Source organism: Panicum virgatum, chromosome 2N (genome assembly GCF_016808335.1).
Source record: "Panicum virgatum strain AP13 chromosome 2N, P.virgatum_v5, whole genome shotgun sequence".
NCBI lineage: Eukaryota > Viridiplantae > Streptophyta > Magnoliopsida > Poales > Poaceae > Panicum > Panicum virgatum.
Window position 1 is genome coordinate 64,768,482 of NC_053146.1, and position 21,898 is coordinate 64,790,379.

The window sequence follows — 21,898 nt, forward strand, 5'->3', positions numbered from 1 at the left end:
CCTCCTGGGTCGTCATCTTCGGCTCCGGCGGGGGGCAACTACTTTCCGCTCCCTTTCCATCTGCAGCAGCACCAGCCGCAGCCGCAGATGCAGCCGCCGATGGCGGCGAGTACCTACTAGCTACCAGCAGCAGCTGCATCAGGCGCATCAGCTCTTCCAGCGGGACGCGCAGACCATCACCCCCGAGGCGCTGCAGAGCGTCGAGGCTGCGCTCGCCACCAGCGACGTCCTCGACCCGGCCGCCAGCGCCAGCGCCAGGCCCGCTGATCCCTCCACCAGCAAGAAGCCCATCCCCCGCCGCGCAGCCGGACAATCCTGGGAAGACCCCACCCTCACGGACTGGCCCGAAAATACCAGCCATGCCTTCTCTTATCTTAAATCTTAATTCAGTTTCCTTTGTTTCATGCCTCACCCTTCTCCCGTTTCATTGGGTCTGAACTCTCATTAATATGAGTATTCACAAACCTGAATTGTTCCCATAGATTTTTCAGCAAGAAGTTCAATACTGTGTACTTTGTATTAGAAATCCGGTTATCGCAGTAGTCATTCTGTTACGACTCATCATTTATGTAGACAAAACGCTTCATTCCCAAAAATCATGCACAGTTGGTGATATCTTCAGCGTGATTGTCCAGGTGAGATCAGCTGGAGCAAGCCTGCTAAGAAATAAATATCATCAGAAGAATGACAGCGAGATGTGAGCTACAGCTACATATGAATCGACATTAATATGCATAAGCCATCAAGTGCAGATTAAAGTACAACGAATTTGAATTTCCTTTAGTTACGAAGAACTAGTGGTACTAGGGACTATATCATTCCAAAATAAATATTATAAATCTGATATGCCAATGCCTTGAAAAAAAAAAACAGATTCTGCATCATGTAACAAAAGTCCCGAAAAAAAAAAGAGTAAGCATAAGAAACATGTGAGCTTGTGACAACTTAAAGAAATGGGAAAAGTCCGTTTTTGGACCTTGAACTATCAAGATCGTCCGATTTTGGACCCTGAACTACGAAACTGGACATCCTACACCCTTGAACTAATCAAACCGTGCAAAATACCCCCTCGAGCTGAAACCAGACCGGTATTGCTATGACGTGGCTGCGGTTTTGTGACGTGGCTGCCAGCCTGGCCACTCTCTCCCCACGTCTCTTTCTCTCTCTCCTCCCTGCTTCTCCTCCGCCGGCGAGCGGCCCGGCCTCCTCCCGGCGGCCGTCCCTGCGGCCGTACCCGCACGCCATGGCCGAGCTCGCCACGCCCGCCCTCGCGCCCGTGGCTGCCAGGGGCCGCGGCGGCACATCGGGCGGGGTCGGGGGCGTGGCGCGCCGCCCCTCCCCTGCTCCTCTCCCCCTCCCTGTGGCGCGGCACGGCGGGCAGGCGGACGGGGCGGCGCGGTGCACGGCCGGCGCAGGCGAGCTGCCGTCGCGACGGGCCGCCGGAGCGGCGCGAGCTCGAGCTCGGCTCGCGGTGGAGGAGCTCGGCTCGCGCACGGGCGGAGCGTCGCTGGCGGAGCGAGGGATGGCGGGCGGAGCGACGCGGGCGCTCCTCACTGCCCCCGGAGGGGCCAGGCGGCGCGGCGCCCCACCCCTGCTTCGCCTCCGTTGGCGAGCGCCCCTCCCCTGCTTCCCTTCTTGCGCACGAGGCGGAGGAGCGGCGGGCCGAGGGCGGGCCCACCGCCGATTCCGCCGCCGATTCGAAGCTCGCCGGGGAGGAGGAGGCCCGCCGCCGATTTGAAGCTCGTCGGGGAGGAGGCCCGCCGCCGATTCGAAGCTCGCCCGCCCACGCCGCGCTTCGCCGTCCGCGCTCGCCGCCGAGTGAGCAGGGGAGGGTCGCCGCCCCGCGCCCGCGCACGAAGGAGGATGGGGAGCAGAGGGCCACCGCCGGAGCTCGGGAGGGAGGCGGCGCAGGGGAGGGGGAAGGAGGCCGTCGTGCCTGACCCTCGCCGACCCGGCCGCCACGCAGCTCCGCGGGCCCGGCGCAGCCCTGCGAGGCCTGGCGTGGAGCTCCATGGGCGAGCGGGAGCACAGGGGAGGACGCGGCGGTGGCAAGGCAGCGGCAGGCGGCGGCGAGGCAGCGGCAAGAGCATGCGGACGGGTGACACGGCAGGCGCATGGCCCACCTGTCTGTGAGAGAAAGAGAGAGGAGAGGTGCCACGTTGGATGGGTGACGTGGACAAAACCAGATGACGTGGACCAAAACCGGGTCGTTTTGGTTCGAGGGGGTAATCTGCACGGTTTTGAAGAGTTGAGGGTGTAGGATGTCCGGTTTTATAGTTCCAGGATGAAAATCGGACTATCGTGATAGTTCAGGGTTGAAAAATAGACTTTTCCCTAAAGAAATGGCTGGTCATTCAAGGTACGTGTGTGCATGGGGAACTAGCGAAAGTGTCAAACACGTGATTTTATCAACATGTAAGCATAATTTCACAAGGAAATGATTAAGCACACAAGATACCCCCAACAATATTATGCATTAAGATGGTCTTCTGAGTTGACATAACGAGCATCTTCAAGAGCTCTTGTATAATTTTAGCTAAATTTAAAGTTTTACCAGTTTTGTAAAAAAATAGAAGACCTCATATAAATTGAGTAAACCAACAATCCTTTAAAACTACACTCTCCATATGTTACTATGGCAGTGGATCTCGCATGTCATACTCATTTTCTTATCTTCTTCTCCACCTCTCCTCTTGCTCCAAATGGGCGAGCCGCTGCCCTCCTCCTCGCCAGCGCACCGGCGCAGCGAGGGCAGTCAGGTTGTGCGCCGCCTCCTGCTACCCCTCAACTCCTCTGCGCCTGCTCCCAGGCCTCCCACAGTCGTGTAGCCTGGTCGGCGCCTGCGCGCGCGTCACGGGCCCGAGACGGTGGGGGCGGGGATGGGGGTGGGGGGCAGCGCTCGACGGTGGCCCGTGACGGTGAGGGTGGCACTCGGCGGCGGCCCGGGCGGCCTGGGCGGCGGCGGCGCTCGACGGCGGCCCGACCATCATGTCATACTCATTTTCTTATCTTCTTCTCCACCTCTCCTCTTGCTCCCGATGGGCGAGCCGCCGCACCGCCGCTCTCCTCCTCGCCAGCGCCGCGCCCGGCGCAGCGAGGGCACTCAGGTTGTGCGCCGCCTCCTTGAAAGGATCTTTGGATGTCGCCTAGAGGCGGGGGTAAATAGGCATTCTAAAATTCTGCACAAATCAGCACTTAAAAACACTGTAAGCACACAGACCGGTCTAAGACTTAGCCGCTGAAATAAAATAGGAAACCGGTCAGACCGGTTGTGTAGATCGGTCAGACCGGTCCTGTGCAGAATCTGCCCAATATTAGAGTTTCTCTCCTCTTTGACTGTAGCACAAATATAACTTAGTGTAGTGTCTCTGCATGTGATATCAAATATATTTCTAGTCCCTGCACACACAGAAACAACACAACCAAATAGATCGAAGTGGAAGCACAAAGTAAAGGCTAGAGAAATAAATAGTGAGGCAAACCACAAGAAGACACAAGGATTTGTTTCCCGAATTTCAGATTCACCAAAGTGAATCCTACGTCTCCGTTGAGGAACTTGTTGGGCTTGAGTCTCTTGCAACTCGATCCCTTGAGTTGGGTCTTTTTCAACCACTCCTCCTTTCCACTATCTTGATTCTTTCCACCAAGGGGGCAAGATCACGCCCGCACAGACTTACCGTTGCTCACCACAACGTCGGGAGCTAGCCGGCGACGCCTAGCCGTCTAGGAGGCTCACCTCCAAGAGTAACAAATGCAAATTTGAATCTTTGACGAAATCAAGAGTGCTCAATCTATGGTTGCTCTCAGCTGCTCAAAATGCAGCTCTCACAATGATCACTTTGCTCACACACACTCGATCTCTCAACCCAATCAATTGATATGCAATCTAGTTAGCACAACTCACAAAGAGTGTTGAGGAGAGCTAGCTGGTTAAGAAAACGCCTCAAGAAGCTCAGAAGTATGCAACGAACCAGCAACCCACGCAAGAGAGGGCCAAGGGGTATAAATACCCACACTTCGAAAACTAGCCATTGAGACTGTCAGACTAGACCGGTCTGGCTAAAACTAGCTGTTACTCCCCCTGACCGGTTTGACCGGTCCCCCAGACCGGTCAGACCGGTCAGGGCCAGAGAACCCCAAACCCCTATTTATAAGACCCTACTTGATTCATCAAGTCAAGACTTGATCATTCAAGTATTTCTATGTTAGTCCTCAGATGTTTTCTCTCAGGATCATCTCATGGGTTATCTATGAGTATTTTTGACCGAGTCAAATAATCAATGTTGCATCCCTCTTGATAGTACGGCATACCTATACTCAAGATTAAATATGAAACACAATTCAATCACTTGAGCCTTGAATCACTTTAGTCTTGTCATACTTTGACTTGTCAACTTTGAGATTTCAACATTGCATTCTCTTTTCATGAGCAAATCCATACTTGAGCTAGTGACTTAGGAACTCCAACTCATAGAAAAATATGTCCTTGAATCCAAGTCACTCTATAATATACTTGATGCATTGCATTGCTTTTCCCAACATAGCATAGATATGATACTTCGAAAGCCCCACGAATACTAGCAACTTCACCCTAGCAATTCGCACATGGTAAGCCGTCGCTTCATCAAAGCTTGCTTAGTCCCTCGCACTAGTCATCTCGGTTGGCTTCTTCATCACTTACCCTTGTCACATTAAGTTAAGTTTTGCACATCAACAATGAATTCCACTTGAACTTTCTATTTGATTAATTGAGCTTGATCTCATATATAATACCCCATATCTCAAGCTTCCTCCAAGCATCAATGACTTGAATAAGAAATAATCTCATACATCTGTCTTGCTTTGCAATCATTCTTTTAAGAGAAAAGTCCAATTTTCACCGTCGAACTATCGCAAAAGTCTGATTTTCAACCTTCAACTACGAAACCGGACAACATAGGCCATCCAACTGTCAAAACCAGACAAATTTGGCCCTTGGGGTGGTTTTGAAGGTGGTTTTGCATTTTCTAAAAAAAATTAAATAAATCTAATTAGATTAAAAAATCAAAACTAATTCACTTTAAATCAGAAAAATATGAAACTAGTACCAAATTTTTTTCTAAAAATGTAACCTATCTATTATTACTCCATTTAAATCTTAGTTATTAAAAATAATGGGCATAACTGCAAGTAGCCAAATATTATGAACATAAAAAAAATTAGATCTGAATAGCTCACAAGTCATGTGACAATAGATAGGTTACATTTTTAGAAAACTTTTGATACCCATTTCATAATTTTTTTTGACTTAAAATGAATTACTTATAAATTTTTTAGTGTGAAATTGAATATTTTTAATTCTCACAAAATGGAAAACCACCTTCAAAACCACCCCCAGGGGCCAAATTTGTCCGGTTTTGACAGTTGGATAGCCTATGTTGTCCGGTTCTGTAGTTGAGGGTTGAAATCAGACTTTTACGATAGTTGGAGGGTGTAAACCGGACTTTTCCCTTATTTTAATCAAGCACCTTTCAAGCTATGCAAAACCATATATAGAAACCACTTGTTGTCATTACATGAACACTTGTTTCTTATTTCTCTTCACAACATGCTTGACTTTCACTAATATTTGCCTTTTGTTTGATTCTATATCACATGAGCTAATGACAATAATTGATTTGCAAATAAATCCTTGCACATGACAACTTCAACACAATCATTAGTCCTTTAATCATATTGTCAATCAACTCACCAAAACCCATTAAGGCCTAGATGCACTTACACTCCTGCTACCCCTCACCTCCTCCTCGCCTGCTCCCAGGCCTCCCGCAGCCGTGCAGCCTGGTCGGCGCCCGCGCGCACGGCAGGGGCCCGAGACGGCGGGGGTGGGGACGGGGGCGGGGGCAGTGCTCGACGGTGGCCCACGACGGCGAGGGCGGCGCTCGACGGTGGCCCTAGACGGCGGGGGCGGGGGCGCCTGAAAGCATCTAGGCCCCTAATTCGAGTTTTGGTAATTAATGACAATGTTTGTGGACTAACGATTTCATTTGAGATGATGACTATAGGTTGGTCCATGGATGAATGGGGTTTTATTGTGATCGTGCAATGTTTTGGAGATAATATGCTTAGCATGAGCTCAAGACAAAGGTATTAGGTCCATGGATGAATGGGGTTTTATTGTGATCGTGCAATGTTTTGGAGATAATATGCTTAGCATGAGCTCAAGACAAAGGTATTATATAGGGCTTTTCTATTTTTGCCGGTCAAAGGTGTTTAGTGGATGAAATATGACCGAATAATAGGATAAATAGCCGTGCTGTCAAGAGGAGTCTTTGCACTCGTGCTTGACGAGTCTCTATTGCCATTTTGCTCAAAATGTCTAGTTGCATGCATGAGGGCTAACATAGTTTCAAGGGCGGACGGTCCGCCCCTAGAAATCTATTTTTGTCTAGAGACGTTTTTCATGTCAGTTTGGAGCTTAAAGACAATGGCGGATGGTCCGGCCCTTGTCGGCGGACGGTCCGCCCTACTAACTCAATTTCTTTACAGAGGCATGGGTGCCTCTGTACGTGCTGCAAAGTTTGAATGGCGGACGGTCCGCCCCTAGGGCGCGGACGGTCTGTCAGCTATTTGAGAAAAAACATCCAGAGGTGATTTCATCTCTGGTGGTTTGGAAGTGTGAACTGCGGACGTGTAGGATCAAGAACACCGACTAGAGGGGGGGTTGTAGCGAAAATGGCCTCTCATGCCATATTTCAATATAATGTTTTGGCGATTGATGACACACACAACACTTGGACTAATGTGATTGTTAAGATGACTATTCTCAGGCTTTTAGGTTCAAGTGATGACAAAGAGAAGAGAGGCGTAGCAAGGCCCGAAGGGCCACCCCTACGGGGGTTCCGCTACCCGGTTAGCGGACGGGGGTCGAGGGGGAGCCGCCCCTCGCGGGTCTCAGGGCAGCGCCCTGAAACCTAAAAGAAATCAAGTCACCGGTTGAACCGACGCCAAGCAAATTACACACGTCGGTGCATTGACTTGAGCACGTCTGGGAGTTTTAGTATCACCGGATGAACCGACGTAAGGCAAAATGTACTCATCGGTGCAATGACAGAGATGGCCTGCGGGCTAGGGTTTGGCACCGGATGAACCGACGATAGGAAGTTTGAATACGTCGGTGCAATGGCAGAAGCAGACCAAGGAAAATGCATACATCGGATGAACCGATGATGCACCGGTTAATGGCGTCGGTGCAGTTGTCCAGAGAGTTTGTTTTTCAAGGATCAGAGGACAGTTGCACTCACCGGTTAAACCGACGCTAACATTACATACACCGGTCGATTGCGTCGGTTGATTGCCCGTACACGTAACGGCTAGTTTTCAGTGGGCAGTTTAGTATCACCGGTTAAACCGACGATGGCGATTTGGGGAGCATCGGATTAACCGGTGTTAAGCACATTTCTAGCAGCTTTTCTCCAACGGCTATATTTGCTTGTGCTGCCTATATATACCCCCAAGGCCGCACCATTTGAGTGTGCTGGAGTTCAAGGAAGTATACAAGAGCTAAAGATCATCTCCAACCACCATAGAGCTTCATTGTACATCATATAGGCTTAAGCACACTTGTGAGAGTGCTTAGTGCTTGTTTAGGCTTAGTTCTTGAGAGAACTAGCTTGAGAGAAAGTCTTGCTGCGGCAAGCAACTTGTGTACTCGTCGTGTGACCCTCCGACTTGGTGTGGAGTGGCAACGACACTTTGTGCGGGGAAGGAGGCCCCTACTTGGTGTTAAAGCTCCAAGATAGTGAAGACGGTGCCGTGGTGACGCTTCGAGATAGACGGTGGCGGTGACCTCGTCTTTGTGACTTGGCGTCACTTAGCCTTTGCTTGTTGGGAGCCTTGGAGGCGTGGCAAGACGGTGATCAAGCGAAGAGACTCGGCATCCCACTTGTTCTTTGTGAGCAAGTGGCCGTGGACGTAGGGAGGGACTTTGGTGTCCTAACCGAACCACGTTAAATCGTGTGTCTTGGTGTCTTCACGGGAGTTTGCATATCCTCTCCCTTACCGCTTTACTTACCGCATTACGTTTCCGCATTTACTCTTTCTTGCTTACCTTTACTTTCCTAGTTAGTTTGATTAGGATTGGCTATAGGTTGCAAGTCTTTTGGGGTAAGTAGAGGGTAGCATAGATAAACCTTAGTCATAACTAGCATGTGTAGGACGTGTTAGGTTTATCTTATGCAATTAGATTGAGCCCTAGGATAGAAAAGCGATTAGCGACCCTATTCACCCCCTCCCCCTCTAGGGTCGGACACCCCGGTGATCCTTACAGGGGTGAATAGGCGGTTTAAAACTAAAAACACAAACACTAAAAAAATTTAATTAGTAACACAAGAGAGCCCTATGTCATGCTACTAGTAATTCTAACTTGGGTTTGCAACCTAGGATGGCAAGAGACAAGTCAAGATCTAGTAAAGTAAATTGCTCAAAGTAAATGCAAGAATTGAAGAGAGCAAAGAATATAACCGAGCTTGACACAAGAAATTTTTTCCATAGTGTCGATGACTTGCCGTTCACCCCTAATCCATGTTGAGGTGGATTTAAAGAGTCAACCGCTCCTCTATCAAGAAATCTCTTGATCTTGAGCCAGCTTGAATCAATGAACCGCTCTAAACCTCGATTCCACTAGAGTTGCTCTTCACTACTCCAGTGAGGTGAGCACAAGACCTCTCACAATCAATTTCGGGGCTCCTCAACAATCTTCTTGGAGGTGCTCCATGAAATCAACTCCTCCAAACCGTCTAGGGAGCGGCAACTCCCAAGAGTAACAAGTCAATGACGCTTGCTTGAAGTTTCTATAGTGTCACAAAGGTCAAACTCTTAATGCAATGCACTAGGAGGCTCTCACACTCACAAAAATGCAATCCCTAACCAAAGAGTATGTGAGAGAGGGGAAGACCAGCTCAAACATGTCAAGTGTGCTTTCAAAGTGGCCAAGAGATCCCTCAAATGGCCGGACATTGAGTATATATAGACATCCCCTCAAAAACTAGCCGTTACAATCTTTTCTGCATAATCGCGGACCGTCCGCGGTTCAAAAACCGGACTGTCCGCCGTTATAAACCAGTAAGTCAGAGTGCAATGATTGTGTGTCAGAACTAGCCATTGGAGCCCTGACGGACTGTCCGCGCCCTAGGGGCGGACCGTCCGCAGCTAAAAGTTCTAAACCACCAGAGACGAAAAACGTCTCTGGTCACTTTTCAAAAAGACCGGCGGACCGTCCGCGCCCCAGGGGCGGACCGTCCGCCGTTCAAACTAACAGCACAACATGTCTCTGGACAAATTTGAGTTAGAGGGGCGGACCGTCCGCCCGCCTGGGCCGGACCGTCCGCCCGTCACTTATCAAGCCCACCAGAGACAAACAACCTCTCTAGACATTTTTCAAATTAAGTGGCGGACCGTCCGCCCCCTTGGGCCAGACTGTCCGCCCGTCACTTATCAAGCCCACCAGAGACAAACAACCTCTCTGGACGTTTTTCAAACCTTTTAGAATGGTCTAAGATACAGTAGGCTAGGCAACCGTGCAAGCACCTCTAGGTCTTCCTTGGCACTTAGTTCAGTTGCACGAAGGGTTAACTCTGTGAGGTTGGAAAGAAATGGGAACCACTTGGGTAGTTTTCTTAACTGACCACGAAAGTTGACACTTCTCATAAAAATTGGTGGTCTGGATAATGAATCAAGTGAATCAAAGTTCATCATGCCATCAGGACGCCAAAGTAATAATGCGCACAAGTCGGCGCTTAGATTCTCAAGTACAGAAATCAAGGATGCCCAGCTTTTGTCATCATCAACAAACATCATTACCCCAAGCTTCCTCAACCGAGATAATTTCCCCAGCTCAATGATGGAACTGGAAGTATACTCTGTGATTTCTACCTGTGCAAGAGTTTCAAGTGCATCCAAATTGCTAAGTTTATTAGGAACATGCAATCCCCAGTACTCAGAGATAGGCCACAGTCCATTATGATTGTAAAATCTTCTCCCACCAAGTAAGTTTGCTAAGTGAGTAAGATTGGTAATGCCTGGAGGCAAACACTTGATACCTGTTTCTCTTATATCCAGAGTCTGCAGCCTCTGCAGGTTTCCTATTTGCGTGGGAAGTTCCATAACATGCGTTCTTCTAAGGCTAAGATACTCCAGCTGAAAGAGCCTACATACGTTTTTGAGATCTCTATTCCTCAGAACTCCACAGCCTTCCAGGTCTAAAATTCTCATTAGTTTCATCCAACCAAACTGCAGTATTTCTTGACCAGCAAATATGCTCAAGGACCGGACATGGGACAACATCTTTCTTGTTGCAATATCTTTCATGCCTCCACTATGAACAGATAGTCGCCGAATTTTCTCTTGTGGCACTAATGTGTGCTGTTCACCGACTAGAGTGATAAAATTCTCGTCAACTGACTTTGACACAATGATCTCTAGCATCATGTCATGAACTCGAAATGTTTTGACCTTCCCAGTAAAGCTCATGTCCACTGGATGAATAATGCTTCGATTGATGAATTCGTCGAAGTAGCTTTCTGCCACCTCAAAAACACCAAGTCCACGCTTTTCAGTAACAAAACGTTCTGCTACCCATCGTCTCAGTACACTTTTCCTTCTGATAATATGGTCCTCAGGGTAAGCACTTAAATATAAGAAACAAGTCTTCAAGTGGTAAGGAAGATCATTATAGCTTAGCTCAAGTATTTTCTTCAATCTCTCGAGTGACGGATTAGATTCAAGCTCCGAACCAAGAGAGAGAATTTTTCTGCCACTGATCTTTACTGTGTACTGGCTTGCTGGACAAGAGGCCTGCTATGCTGACTATAGCTAATGGTGTGCCCCCACATTTTCCCAAGATCTTTTCTGAAATTTCCATTAAGTTATCTGGACAATTAGCTGTACTGCCAAATATCCTTTTCAAAAACAAATCTCTAGATTCATGGTCAGTGAGAGGTTCAATTTCGTAAGCTCGGTCATGCTCATGGAAACAACAAGTGTGTGCTACAGCTCGTATTGGTGTAGTAACTAGTATTCTGCTACCATTATTTGAGTCCGGCAGAGAAAACCGAATACCTTCCCATGCAGCTATGCTCCAAATATCATCAAGAACAATTAGATATCTCCTGTTTTCCAATTGCTGCCTCAGCATGCTTGCAAGTTGCCCCACATCCCATGTTTCCATGGCCCTGAGAAGGTCTTCCGGGAATGCTTGACCAGCTCCGGCCAGCGCATGAGAACTGTTTTGATAAACTGGCTGCATAATTTGTAGAAGAATGTCTCTCATCAGGATCTTGACATCAAACCTCTGAGATACAGTTACAAAAGCTTGACATTGGAAACATCCACCTTCTGCACATAGACTTTGGTATATTGTCATAGCAAGTGTTGTCTTTCCCAAACCACCAAAACCGAATATAGATACGACCCGCAATTGTTGCAAATTTTCCTCCATCAACCACTGCACAAGATTTTCCTGACGTGGTTCAATGCCTACAAGTTGTCTTCTCTCTGGAAAGAGTGCTGCTATGTGAGGATCAAGATCTAAAAGATTGGCTGGAGTGTCATAAGAAGCCATGCTATTCCCAGCAGCTCCAAAAATGAGATGATTGCAACTATACCGGCAGGAGTTTATAGTTATTACAACCATTTCTAGCAGTAACAGATACTCCCTCCGTTCAAAATTATAGGTTGTTTTGGCTTTTCTAGATACATAGTATTTGCTATACACCTAGATATACACAATGCCTAGATACCTAAGAAATACTATGTATCTAAAAAATCCAAAATGACCTATAATTTGGAATGGGGGGAGTAGTTTCTTGGCCATAGGAGAACATATTATCGATTTAAATAGGATTAAAAAAGGATAGCATTAAGTTTCCTGTATATCTACAGACTATCGAGAATGTTGCAGGAAGCTTGATGTGAAGGATGCAACGTGTTAAAATTATATTTACATTTCAAGTACAAAAGGGTACAGAAGTATCTAGTTAACTTCTCATTTTCCAAGAAAAGTAAAAACACATTTTAATACAAAATAAGTTTTCAGACATCTGTGCGCTGGAGAAAACCCACCTCGAATCACGTAATAGCATTTTCCTTGAATCTCATACTATCATTAAGGAGTCTTTATCAACCTATATATTTCTACATATATGAAATATATATATAATGCACTCTGTATCTCGCATTTTCAAGTTATATGTGTTGGTGTATATGTGAGCCCATGTATAGAGGCCCATCTAGATGCCCATATATAGGATCTATATATCCCACCTTTCTAGGGTTCGGAGGAATACAAGGCAATTATTCTCTCCAACATGGTATCTAGCCTTCCCTTCCCTCTCCCACCCTCCCTCTAGCCGCCAGTGCCACCCGCCACCGGCGCTGCCGCCGCTGCCGGCGCCATGGCCGGCCTCTCCTCCTTCCCTCCCCTCTCCTCTGCTGCTGGCGGCCCCTCCTCTGTTCCGCGTGCTACTGCGCCGCCGGTGGCCTGGCCCGCCGCTCCATGGCCGCCGCCGCCGCCCTTGCCGCCGTCGTGCCTCTTTCGGACCCGGGAGCGCCGCCCATGGCCGCCGCAGGCGCGGATCTGCTGCCCCCGCGGCCGCCGCCGGCCCCTGCGGGAGCGAATCCCGCGCCGCCGCCGCCGCCTCAACCCTACCCTGCAGGCGCGAGCCGGCCGCCCCCGCCGCCTCTGCTCGCCCCCGCCGTCCCTCCCCTCGACCTGGCCCGCGGCTCGTGGCCTCTGCTGCCCCCGCGGCCCTCCCTGGGCAGGGCGCGAGCGCTGCCGCCGCCCCCTGGGCCGCCGCCCACGCCGCCGCGTCCGAGCCGCCCGTGGGCACGCCCGCGCCGCGGGTGGCCGCGCCCACGGCGCCCGCGCCGTCCGCCGTCCGCCTCGCGGCCGCCCTGTGGGACCTCGAGGCCAATCTCGAGCAGGCGCACGCCGCGCACGCGCCCGAGCGGACGCCCGTGGCTGCGCCCGCGGTGCCTCTGCCCGCGAAGCCCGCGCCCGCGCTCCTGCACGCGCCCATGGCGCCCGTGCCCGCGGCGCCCGTGCCTGCTTTCGGTATGCCCCACGCGGACGCGCCGTTCGCCACCGCCGTCTTCCGCGGGCAGCCGATCGCCGCCGGAGCTGCTACGGCCGACGACGCTCTCGCCGCGGCCCTTCTCGCCGCCAAGTCCGAGGCTTCGGCGGCTCAGGAGCGGGCCCGCGCGGCTGCCGTCACTTGGGAGCGCGAGCGCTCCGCTGCCGACGCTCTTCGTCCTCCCACCAGGATCCGCCCTCTGGATCTGGACCCCGAATCAAGCAGCCCGACCCCCTCCTTGGTGCTCCTCTCACCGGCCAGACCGGGGGTGGGGGAGGCCGAGGGCGGCGGTGGCGAGGACGTGGTGGTGGTGCTCGGGGCACTCCGGACCCGACTCCGGCTCCTACTCCTGCTCCTGGCCCTAGAGGTACACCCTGGCCATCCTTCAGCGCCCCATGGCCAGGGCACATCCCGATGTGGCCGTTTCAGGGTCAAGGGGGCCCCTCGTCCTCAGCCCCAGCCGGCGGCCATGCTCGCCGCCGCCACTCCCCTGTTCGCGCCGTCCTGGACCCCGCCCGCTCCACCCAGCCAGCAGCCAACCTGGCCTGGGGGGTGGGACCAGGCCGCGCTGGCGCAGTTCTTCAGCGCCTTGGGGCGGATGCCGCCGGTCAGCACCGAGTGGATCGCCGACTCGGGTGCCTCCTTCCACACCACCCCAGATGCCGGTATCCTCTCTTCTGTCTGACCCCCACACCCCTTTTGTCCTTCTTCCATCATGGTTGGTGACGAGTCTTGCCTTCCTGTCACCGCCGTGGGTTCTGCTCCTGCCTCCTTTCGTCTTCCCAATGTCCTTGTTGCTCCTCAGATGGTTCATAACCTTCTTTCCATTCGTCAGTTTACAGATGACAATTCTTGTTCCATCGAGTTTGATTCTCCTGGCCTCACTGTAAAGGATTCGGCCTCCCGTCGTCCGCTACTCCGGTGTGACAGCACGGGGCCCTTTACACCATTTGCCTTCCTTCTTCCGCTGCACCACTTTCGCCTTCTTCTTCGCCCTGGCCGTCCTGGTCTGCCGCTTTTGCCGCGACGCCGTCTTCCACCACCTGGCACCGCCGTCTTGGCCACCCTGGCCGCGACGTTCTGGCTCAGCTCAGTCGTAGTGCCGATGTTCCTGGCACTAGGGCTCCTACTGAGCCCCTCTGCCATACGTGCCAACTCGGTCGTCATGTTCGGCTCCCTTTTTCTTCTTCTTCTTTGCATGCGACGCATGCATTTGATCTTGTTCACTGTGACCTGTGGACCCCCCCCCCCGTACTTAGCCTTTCTGGTTATAAGTACTATCTGGTGGTGGTCGATGACTTCTCGCACTACTCTTGGACATTTCCTTTGCGCGCCAAGTCTGAGACCTTCCCCACCCTCCTCCACTTCTTTGCCTGGGTGTCCACGCAGTTCGGCCTCACCGTTAAGGCCGTCCAGTGTGACAACGGGCGGGAGTTCGACAACTCCACCTCCCGTTCTTTCTTCCTCTCTCGGGGTGTTCAGCTGCGTATGTCTTGTCCATATACCTCTCCTCAGAACGACAAGGCTGAGCGGATGATTCGCACGACGAACGACGTCGTGCGCACCCTTCTGATCCAGGCCTCTCTGCCCCCGCGCTTCTAGGCTGAGAGCCTACATACCGCCACCTACTTGCTCAACCGTCTTCCGTCCACTGCTTCTCCTGCACCCACTCCACACCACGCTCTTTTCGGTACCCCTCCTCGCTACGACCACCTTCGGGTCTTCGGGTGTGCGTGTTACCCTAACACCACCGCCACTGCTCCTCACAAGCTGGAGCCCCACTCGACTCGTTGTGTATTCCTTTGTTACTCCCCTAACCACAAGGGGTACCGATGCTTTGACCTCACCTCTCGCCGCGTCCTGATCTCCCGACACGTCGTCTTTGACGAGTCGGATTTCTCCTACTCCACCTCCTCCACACCTTCTCCTGACCCCGAGCTGGAGTCCCTGTTTTCGACTGACCCGGTGGTTCAGCCACCTTTACCTGTCTTTATTTTCCCTGCAGGTTTTCCCGGCACACCGGCACCGCTGCCGGTGATCCCTGCTGCGCCACGCCCGGCCCCGGTGCCCGCGGTCGCGCCACACGCGGCCCCCGGACCTCCGGTCGTGCCGCGCGCGGACCCGGTGTCTCCTGCTGCGCCACGCGCGGCCCCGGTGCCTTCCGCTTCACCTGCGCGATACGCTGAGCCGGTGCAGGTGTACTAGCGTTGTCCGGCGCTGACTCCGGCGCCGCCGCGGTACGCTCAGCCGGTGCAGGTGTACCGGTGTCGTTCGGCGCCGGTAGCGCCGACTCTGGCTCCGGAGGCTCCTCCGACGCCTACACCGGAGTCGTCGCCGCCGCCATCTACACCGGAGTTGCCGCCGCCTCCGCCTCCGCCGACTCGCTCTCGAGTCGAGCCGGAGGTGTACCACCCGCCCGTCGTCCATCGGGATCCTCGGAATATCCATCCCATGGTGACTCGGCGGATGGCGTCTCAGGTCGCGACTCTCTCCGCCACCGAGGGCGAGCCGCGGGTCTCTCTGGTACCCTCATCTGTCCACGATGCCCTGGCGGATCCTCGCTGGCATCACGCGATGGAAGAGGAGTACGCGGCTCTCCTTGCCAACCAGACGTGGAACCTCGTGCTGCGTCCGTCTGGTTGCAATGTGGTCACCGGCAAGTGGATCTGGACGCATAAGCGTCGGGCTGATGGCACACTGGAGCGCTACAAGGCTCGTTGGGTTCTCCGGGATTTCACTCAGCGGCCTGGTGTGGACTATGATGAGATCTTCAGCCCAGTGGTGAAGTCTGCTACTGTGCGCACGGTCCTCTCGCTTGCGCTCTCGCGCTCCTGGCCTGTGCACCAGCTGGACGTGAAGAATGCTTTTCTTCACGGCACTCTATCAGAGACAGTGTACTGCTCTCAGCCGGCGGGATTTGTGGACTCGAGTCGTCTGGATATGGTCTGCCGGCTCAACAAGTCCCTCTATAGTCTGAAGCAGGCTCCTCGGGCTTGGTACTCTCGGTTCGCCACTTTCTTGCTGACTTTGGGGTTCATCGAGGCCAAGTCTGACACGTCTCTCTTCATCTACCGCCGTGGGGATGAGACAGCATATCTACTGCTCTATGTCGATGACATTGTGCTCACAGCCTCCAGTCAGCAGTTGCTTCAGAGTGTCATCACATCTCTGCAGCAGGAGTTTGCTATAAAGGATCTGGGTCAGCTCCACCACTTCTTGGGCGTCACTGTTGAGCCTCGCTCATCTGGTCTTCTCCTTCACCAGCGGCAGTACGCACTCGATATTCTGGAGCGGGCTGGGATGACTGATTGCAAGCCCTGCTCCACTCCTGTCGACACTCAGGCGAAACTGTTTGCTGATCTAGGTGATCCGGTGGCTGATCCTACTGCCTACCGGAGTCTGGCTGGCGCTTTGCAGTACCTCACCTTTACCAGGCCGGACCTCACCTACACTGTTCAGTAGGTCTGTCTCCATATGCATGATCCCCGGGAGTCACACCTTGCTGCGCTGAAGCACCTCCTCCGCTACGTCCGTGGCACTATGGACCTCGGCCTGGTGCTTCACCGCTCGTCTTCTGCTGAGCTGGTGGTCTACACCGATGCTGACTGTGTTGGCTGCCCGGACAATCGTCGCTCCACTTCCGGCTACGCCGTCTTTCTGGGCGGAGTACCGGGCTGTCGCTAACGACGTGGCGGAGGCGTCCTGGCTATGACAGCTCTTGGCGGAGCTCCACAGCCCGCTCGCCAAGAGCACGCTCGTCTACTGCGACAACGTCCGCGCCGTTTATCTCTCCACCAACCCCGTCCAGTATCAGCGGACGAAGCATATGGAGATCGACCTACACTTCGTGCGCGACAGAGTCGCCATCGGCGATGTTCGGGTACTCTATGTCCCAACTACCCCCCAGTTTGCTGACATCTTCACCAAGGGACTGCCCTCCTCGACCTTCTCGGAGTTTCGCTCCAGCCTCAACGTAGCCGGTGGCTAGTTGTGACTGCGGGGGGGTATTTGTCTTTTTTACTTTATTTGTACTCTCTTCTTGTCCAGTCTTGAACACCGCTGCGCCGGTAGTTCAGACTGCGGGGGTGTTGTGTATATGTGAGCCCATGTATAGAGGCCCATCTAAAGGCCTATGTATATGATCTATATATCCCACCCTTCTAAGGTTTGGAGGAATACAAGGCAATTATTCTCTCCAACAATATGTTTAAATAGGGAGTAGATAAATTTGGCAGAGTTATGTTTTATTTGAAAGAAAATGCTTCCAGAAAATTGGCAGTAATTTCATTCTGGATAAGCTCTAAAATAATGGCAATCTGAGGTAAAAAGTGGGCACCTTTTGCAACAATTTCTCTCAAGTAATTGAGTAAATGACCATAAAATACACTTATTTACCATGCCTACACACTTGGCTTCTCACAATGAACATATTGTGCATATAACTTTTCAAAAGTTCATTTTCCAGTTGTTTTTACAAAATGGAACAAGATGGCTACGAGAAAGGTAAAACTAGAGATACTTTAGGTGTCACTTTTCCGAAGTTGTCAGCATGTTTTTTGGAAAATGAAATCCTTAATGAAGTAAAACAAAAACAACATGGAAGCAGTATTTTTAGACAGTGAGAAACAAAATGGTGCAGATTACCTTGAGTTTCGGCCACTAATATCTGTAGTGCGCATTTTTAGTTCTTGGATTTGTTTCGCAATCCTATGCCGCACCCTGGTGGTCAGCAATATGTGAGTGGTCCTGCAGAAAAATGCTACAGGGCCACCTCCACTATGACTACCATTGCTGCTGCCAAGGTAGTGCTTAAATTCATCAATACAATCCTCAACATCATATGCAATCTCGCGAATTTGCTTCATCCAAATTTTAACTTGCTTGCGATGTTCATCTCTCTTGGCAAGATCCTGAAGGAAGGCCGTCATGCTCTCCAGCTCATCCTTCAAATATTGCAGCTCACCCCGGATACCACCTAGAAGCTGAGCTTCTTGCACAAGGATCGTGCCCAGCTTCCCCAAGAGAGTATGGACGGCACCTTCTGCAGCACTAACAACTGCACACTCCATTTCTCTAGAAAAAGATTGAACAAAAGATGAAGGAAAAAAAAAGAAACCAGGTTCAAAACTCTGCTTCTGTTATTGGGACCTAAAAGTAGAAGTTCCTTCAGAAAAGAAAAAAAGCTGGAAGGAAGAACACACCAGCTTAGAAGTACCGCTTCTTTTCATCTAGCCTCAAATGAAATCTGGGTGCGATATATGATGACCTGAATGCCTGTCTCGAATCATTTAAATCTAATGTCCTCAGAGAAAGGCCTGCCCAAAGTCAACTGTCAAATACAGAGCCTATAGCACATGGCTCTTAAAGTCAAAAATGGATGCTGGACTTTCATAGCAAAGTGTAAATAATTGACTGGGACCCACTATTGTTGATCTAGTACTCCTTATTTATAATATATATTGTAGACTGCAGCACACCAATACCTTGGATACCATCATACCAAACACCAGTTGCACCAATTAAATCGTGTACAGGAACAAGGCATTTAAACGAAACATGTGGCAACGATAGAAAATAGACTGGAAGACCAGGATCATCGATTAGCAAGTCCAGAATGGCCGATTGCACAGGGCCCCCAAAGTTTAGATGCTAAGCTTATTTAGATGTTACTTGTGTAAGCTGGCCATTAACTACACCGTCGAATCTCCCTTTATTTTACCCCTCTTTCCCTCTCTACTGCATGCCCACCTTCTCATATTCTAAACACTTGAACATGGTATTTTATATATATTTGATGAAAGAAGGAAAATGCAACTGCAAACAAATTTTAGATGCAAGCAAAAATGTTCATCTCTCACGAAAATTTAGACGGAAACAATATTTTTAACAGTTAAATTTCACAATATGGTATAGAAATGCACATGTATAGACTAATTTCTACATAAGGGAAATTCACTCATGACGTATTATGCAAAATGATCCGTTGTTGTAACTTACCTGAAGCTAGCATCTGTAAAACCGAGGAATATATTATTTCATTTTTGTGAATTTCTCAGATAATTCTCTTCTATATTCTAACCACAAAATAGTGACATACAACATGGGAAGAATTATGCAGCAGGTGCACGTTCACTTAAAAAATAAAGATAGAGCACCATGGAGATACGTGACGACACCCACTGCCGAGGTGCTCATTAGAAAGTCTTGCTCAGAGATCATAAATTAAAAAAGAACACTACAATTGTGTTAAAAAATTGATATGTCTTGACATGAGATTGTTTCAGTTTTGCACATGGGTGCCTAAACTTGCAAGGGTGTGTCACTTGTGTTGGGTGTGTAAACTGGAGAATTGCACATTTAGATAACTAAACTTGTGAAAGCGTCTCAATACAAGTTAAAATCCGACTTAACTAGCAATTAGTGGTAACATGTCACACAGATCATGTACAAAATAAAGTTTGCAGATTAATGCGGAAAGAAACATACTAGAACTTCAGAAAAGGCATGCAAAATATCTCTTCAAATGAAAGAAAACAAAAGTCCATTGATTCTGCAAGATACATTGCTGTTCACATTACAATTTAGATTGAACGGTGTGTTAAGTCATCTCTGAATACTAACTTTGAATCTGTACACATACACTCACTAAATTTAGGGGTAAATATGGATTCCTCAAGTTGAGGAATCCAAATGATCCACAAATGCAAGTTAAGTACCAATAATGAGCACTATAATTTGGTCTGGCAAGTGAGGATTCCACAAAAGCTTTGAAGAATCAGGTTGCACACTGCTCATGAGAGCCTTTCTTTCTATGAGAACTTTATCTTCTAAATATATTAGACATTTCTATGGAAAAAGGATGCACCTGAAAAAGGAAATTCTGAATGAGACGAAAGAGAACTTTTTAGAATAACTCCTGATGTTACGAAAAGTGCATTCTCCTCCGGTGTGTGAAATATGAGCAGATCAGCTACATTCTACAGTACTTACTTTGCTCCAAAACATCACAAGATCCTAGATCCAGCAATGATGATTGTCAACTAACATCTTGAACAGATGTTGGAAGTCCATTCATTGCTCTCCTCCTCCTATCCCTGGTGGTCATGCGTTCACCATAGGTTGACAAAATGTCTGCAAGATCAATTAGTCCAACCTCCCTCAGTCTCTTTCCAACCTCTTCAAACATTGGTGCCCCCTCCTCATTCGAGAAACAGTATAGGAACTTGTTATAGTCAAACCTTGGCACATTCACCCCACCCCACATTGTCCTCTCAACAAACTTAGTTGCCTGTAATGTCCTCCCAGCTTTCACCAAGCCACCAACAAATATGCTCTCGAAGTTCACTAATGGGTCCCTCCCCTTCCGGCCTCTCTTCCCCAAATGTCCCTGAAGCAACATGATGTAAGTGTGCATGTTCGGTTCACATCCCCTGCTGATCATCTCCCTGAACACCTCGGTCGCCTCCCCTGCCCGCTTTATCCTCAGCAGCCCCTTCATCAACCCATGATACAGCGCAATGTCCTTCTCCCTAACACCATGAAACACCTTGTATCCTTCCCTAACCCTTCTCCTCGCAATCAGCCCATACACCAAATCACCCAGTACCACCGCGTCCACCTCCACACCTATCTTCACCATTTCAGCGAATACCATGTACGCGCCCCACACCTTCCCATCCTTGCAAAGCCAAGACACCACCGCGCGGCAGCACGCGCCTCCGTCGTCCTGCACTCCGCTCCTCCGCATTCCGTCGAACACCTTCATGGCGTCCGCGGTGCGGTTGTTTTTGAACATGGTCACCACGATCTCCTGGTACGCCGCGGCGCCCGGCTCGAGGCCGCGCCTCTCCATTCCGTTCCACACCCTGCAGGCGTCCGCGAGCGACCCCGAGCGGCAGTACGCGACGACCAGCAGTTCGTCGCACCTCGCGGTGCGCGAGACGCCGTGCTGGTGCTCGGCGCGCTTGATCACCTTCTCCGCCACGTCCGGCAGCCTGCACGGCTCCGAGCACGCGACTTCGGTGACGAACGTGAGGATCCGAGCGCGGTGGCATTCGGGGAAGAGCGTCACGAGCGCGGCGACCTTCCCGACCTCGCGGCTGGGGGCGAGGCCGCGGACGGCGGCGCGGAGTGCCGCCGCGGAGAGGAGGGTGCGGGGCAGGGAGAAGAGCGTGGAGTGGAGAAGGTCGATGTTCCCGGACTTGCCGAGTACGTCGAGGAGGCGCGCGGCGGTGGCGGCGGAGTGTGGGAACCCACCGCCGCCGTCGCTGGCTCCGCTGGGGCGGGCGGAGAGGTGCGCGAGGAGGCGGTGCACGGGGCGCCAGGAGAGCGGGAACCGCGCGGAGGCCTGGAGGAAGAGCTCGCGGAGGTCGGAGGGTGCGGTGGGAAGCGACAGCGCGGAGAGGCGGCGGTGCAGCTTGTCGTCGGGATCGTGCTGGTGCTGGTAGAGGATCGTGCAGAGGCGGAGAAGCAGAGCGGGATCCGTCGGCCTTGGCGCGGGCGCCGGGGCGGGAGACGTCGTGGAGGTGGAGAGGAGGCGGCGGAAAAGGAAGAGGCGGCCGGGAGGCATGGGTGGGCGGAGGCGGGCGGTGGTGATCGGAAGGCGGCGAGGGGAGAGGATCGAAGAGCGCGGCGCGGTTGGGCAGCGCGTGCGAGCGGATAATTTTGGTGGGTTGGGCCGTCGGATCGTACAAAATCAGCAGCCCGCACGGCGGCGGCTTGTGGGAGTTGGGCTGTTTGGCCGGTGCGTATATGGGCCTCATTTTCTGTACGAGTCGAATTTTCGTATG

The 21,898-nt window shown here is 51.2% G+C and overlaps 2 protein-coding genes across 5 annotated transcripts; both read right to left on the reverse strand.

The window, feature by feature from the left end:
- Positions 1-427: 427 nt before the first annotated feature.
- On the reverse strand, positions 428-21,749 carry LOC120658541 (putative pentatricopeptide repeat-containing protein At1g26500). Of its 4 annotated transcripts, XR_005668728.1 has the most exons (4): positions 20,100-21,749; positions 18,311-19,974; positions 17,754-18,182; positions 428-656 (listed from the first exon to the last, which is right to left on the reverse strand). XR_005668728.1 is itself a non-coding variant. In XM_039936800.1 (2 exons), the coding sequence occupies exon 1, from the start codon at positions 21,676-21,678 to the stop codon at positions 20,146-20,148; it is 1,533 nt and encodes a 510-aa protein (XP_039792734.1). In that variant the 5' UTR covers positions 21,679-21,749; the 3' UTR covers positions 18,311-18,424; positions 20,100-20,145. The 4 variants fall into 4 exon arrangements, 1 of the variants encoding a protein (XP_039792734.1); XR_005668726.1 differs by having other exon boundaries at positions 18,311-21,749; XR_005668727.1 differs by lacking the exon at positions 428-656 and having other exon boundaries at positions 18,165-18,182; positions 18,311-18,424; positions 19,975-21,749.
- On the reverse strand, positions 10,685-12,408 carry LOC120658590 (disease resistance protein RGA5-like). Its single transcript, XM_039936857.1, has one exon. It carries the CDS (start codon positions 11,669-11,671, stop codon positions 10,760-10,762), a length of 912 nt encoding a protein of 303 aa, XP_039792791.1. The 5' UTR covers positions 11,672-12,408; the 3' UTR covers positions 10,685-10,759.
- Positions 21,750-21,898: the final 149 nt, after the last annotated feature.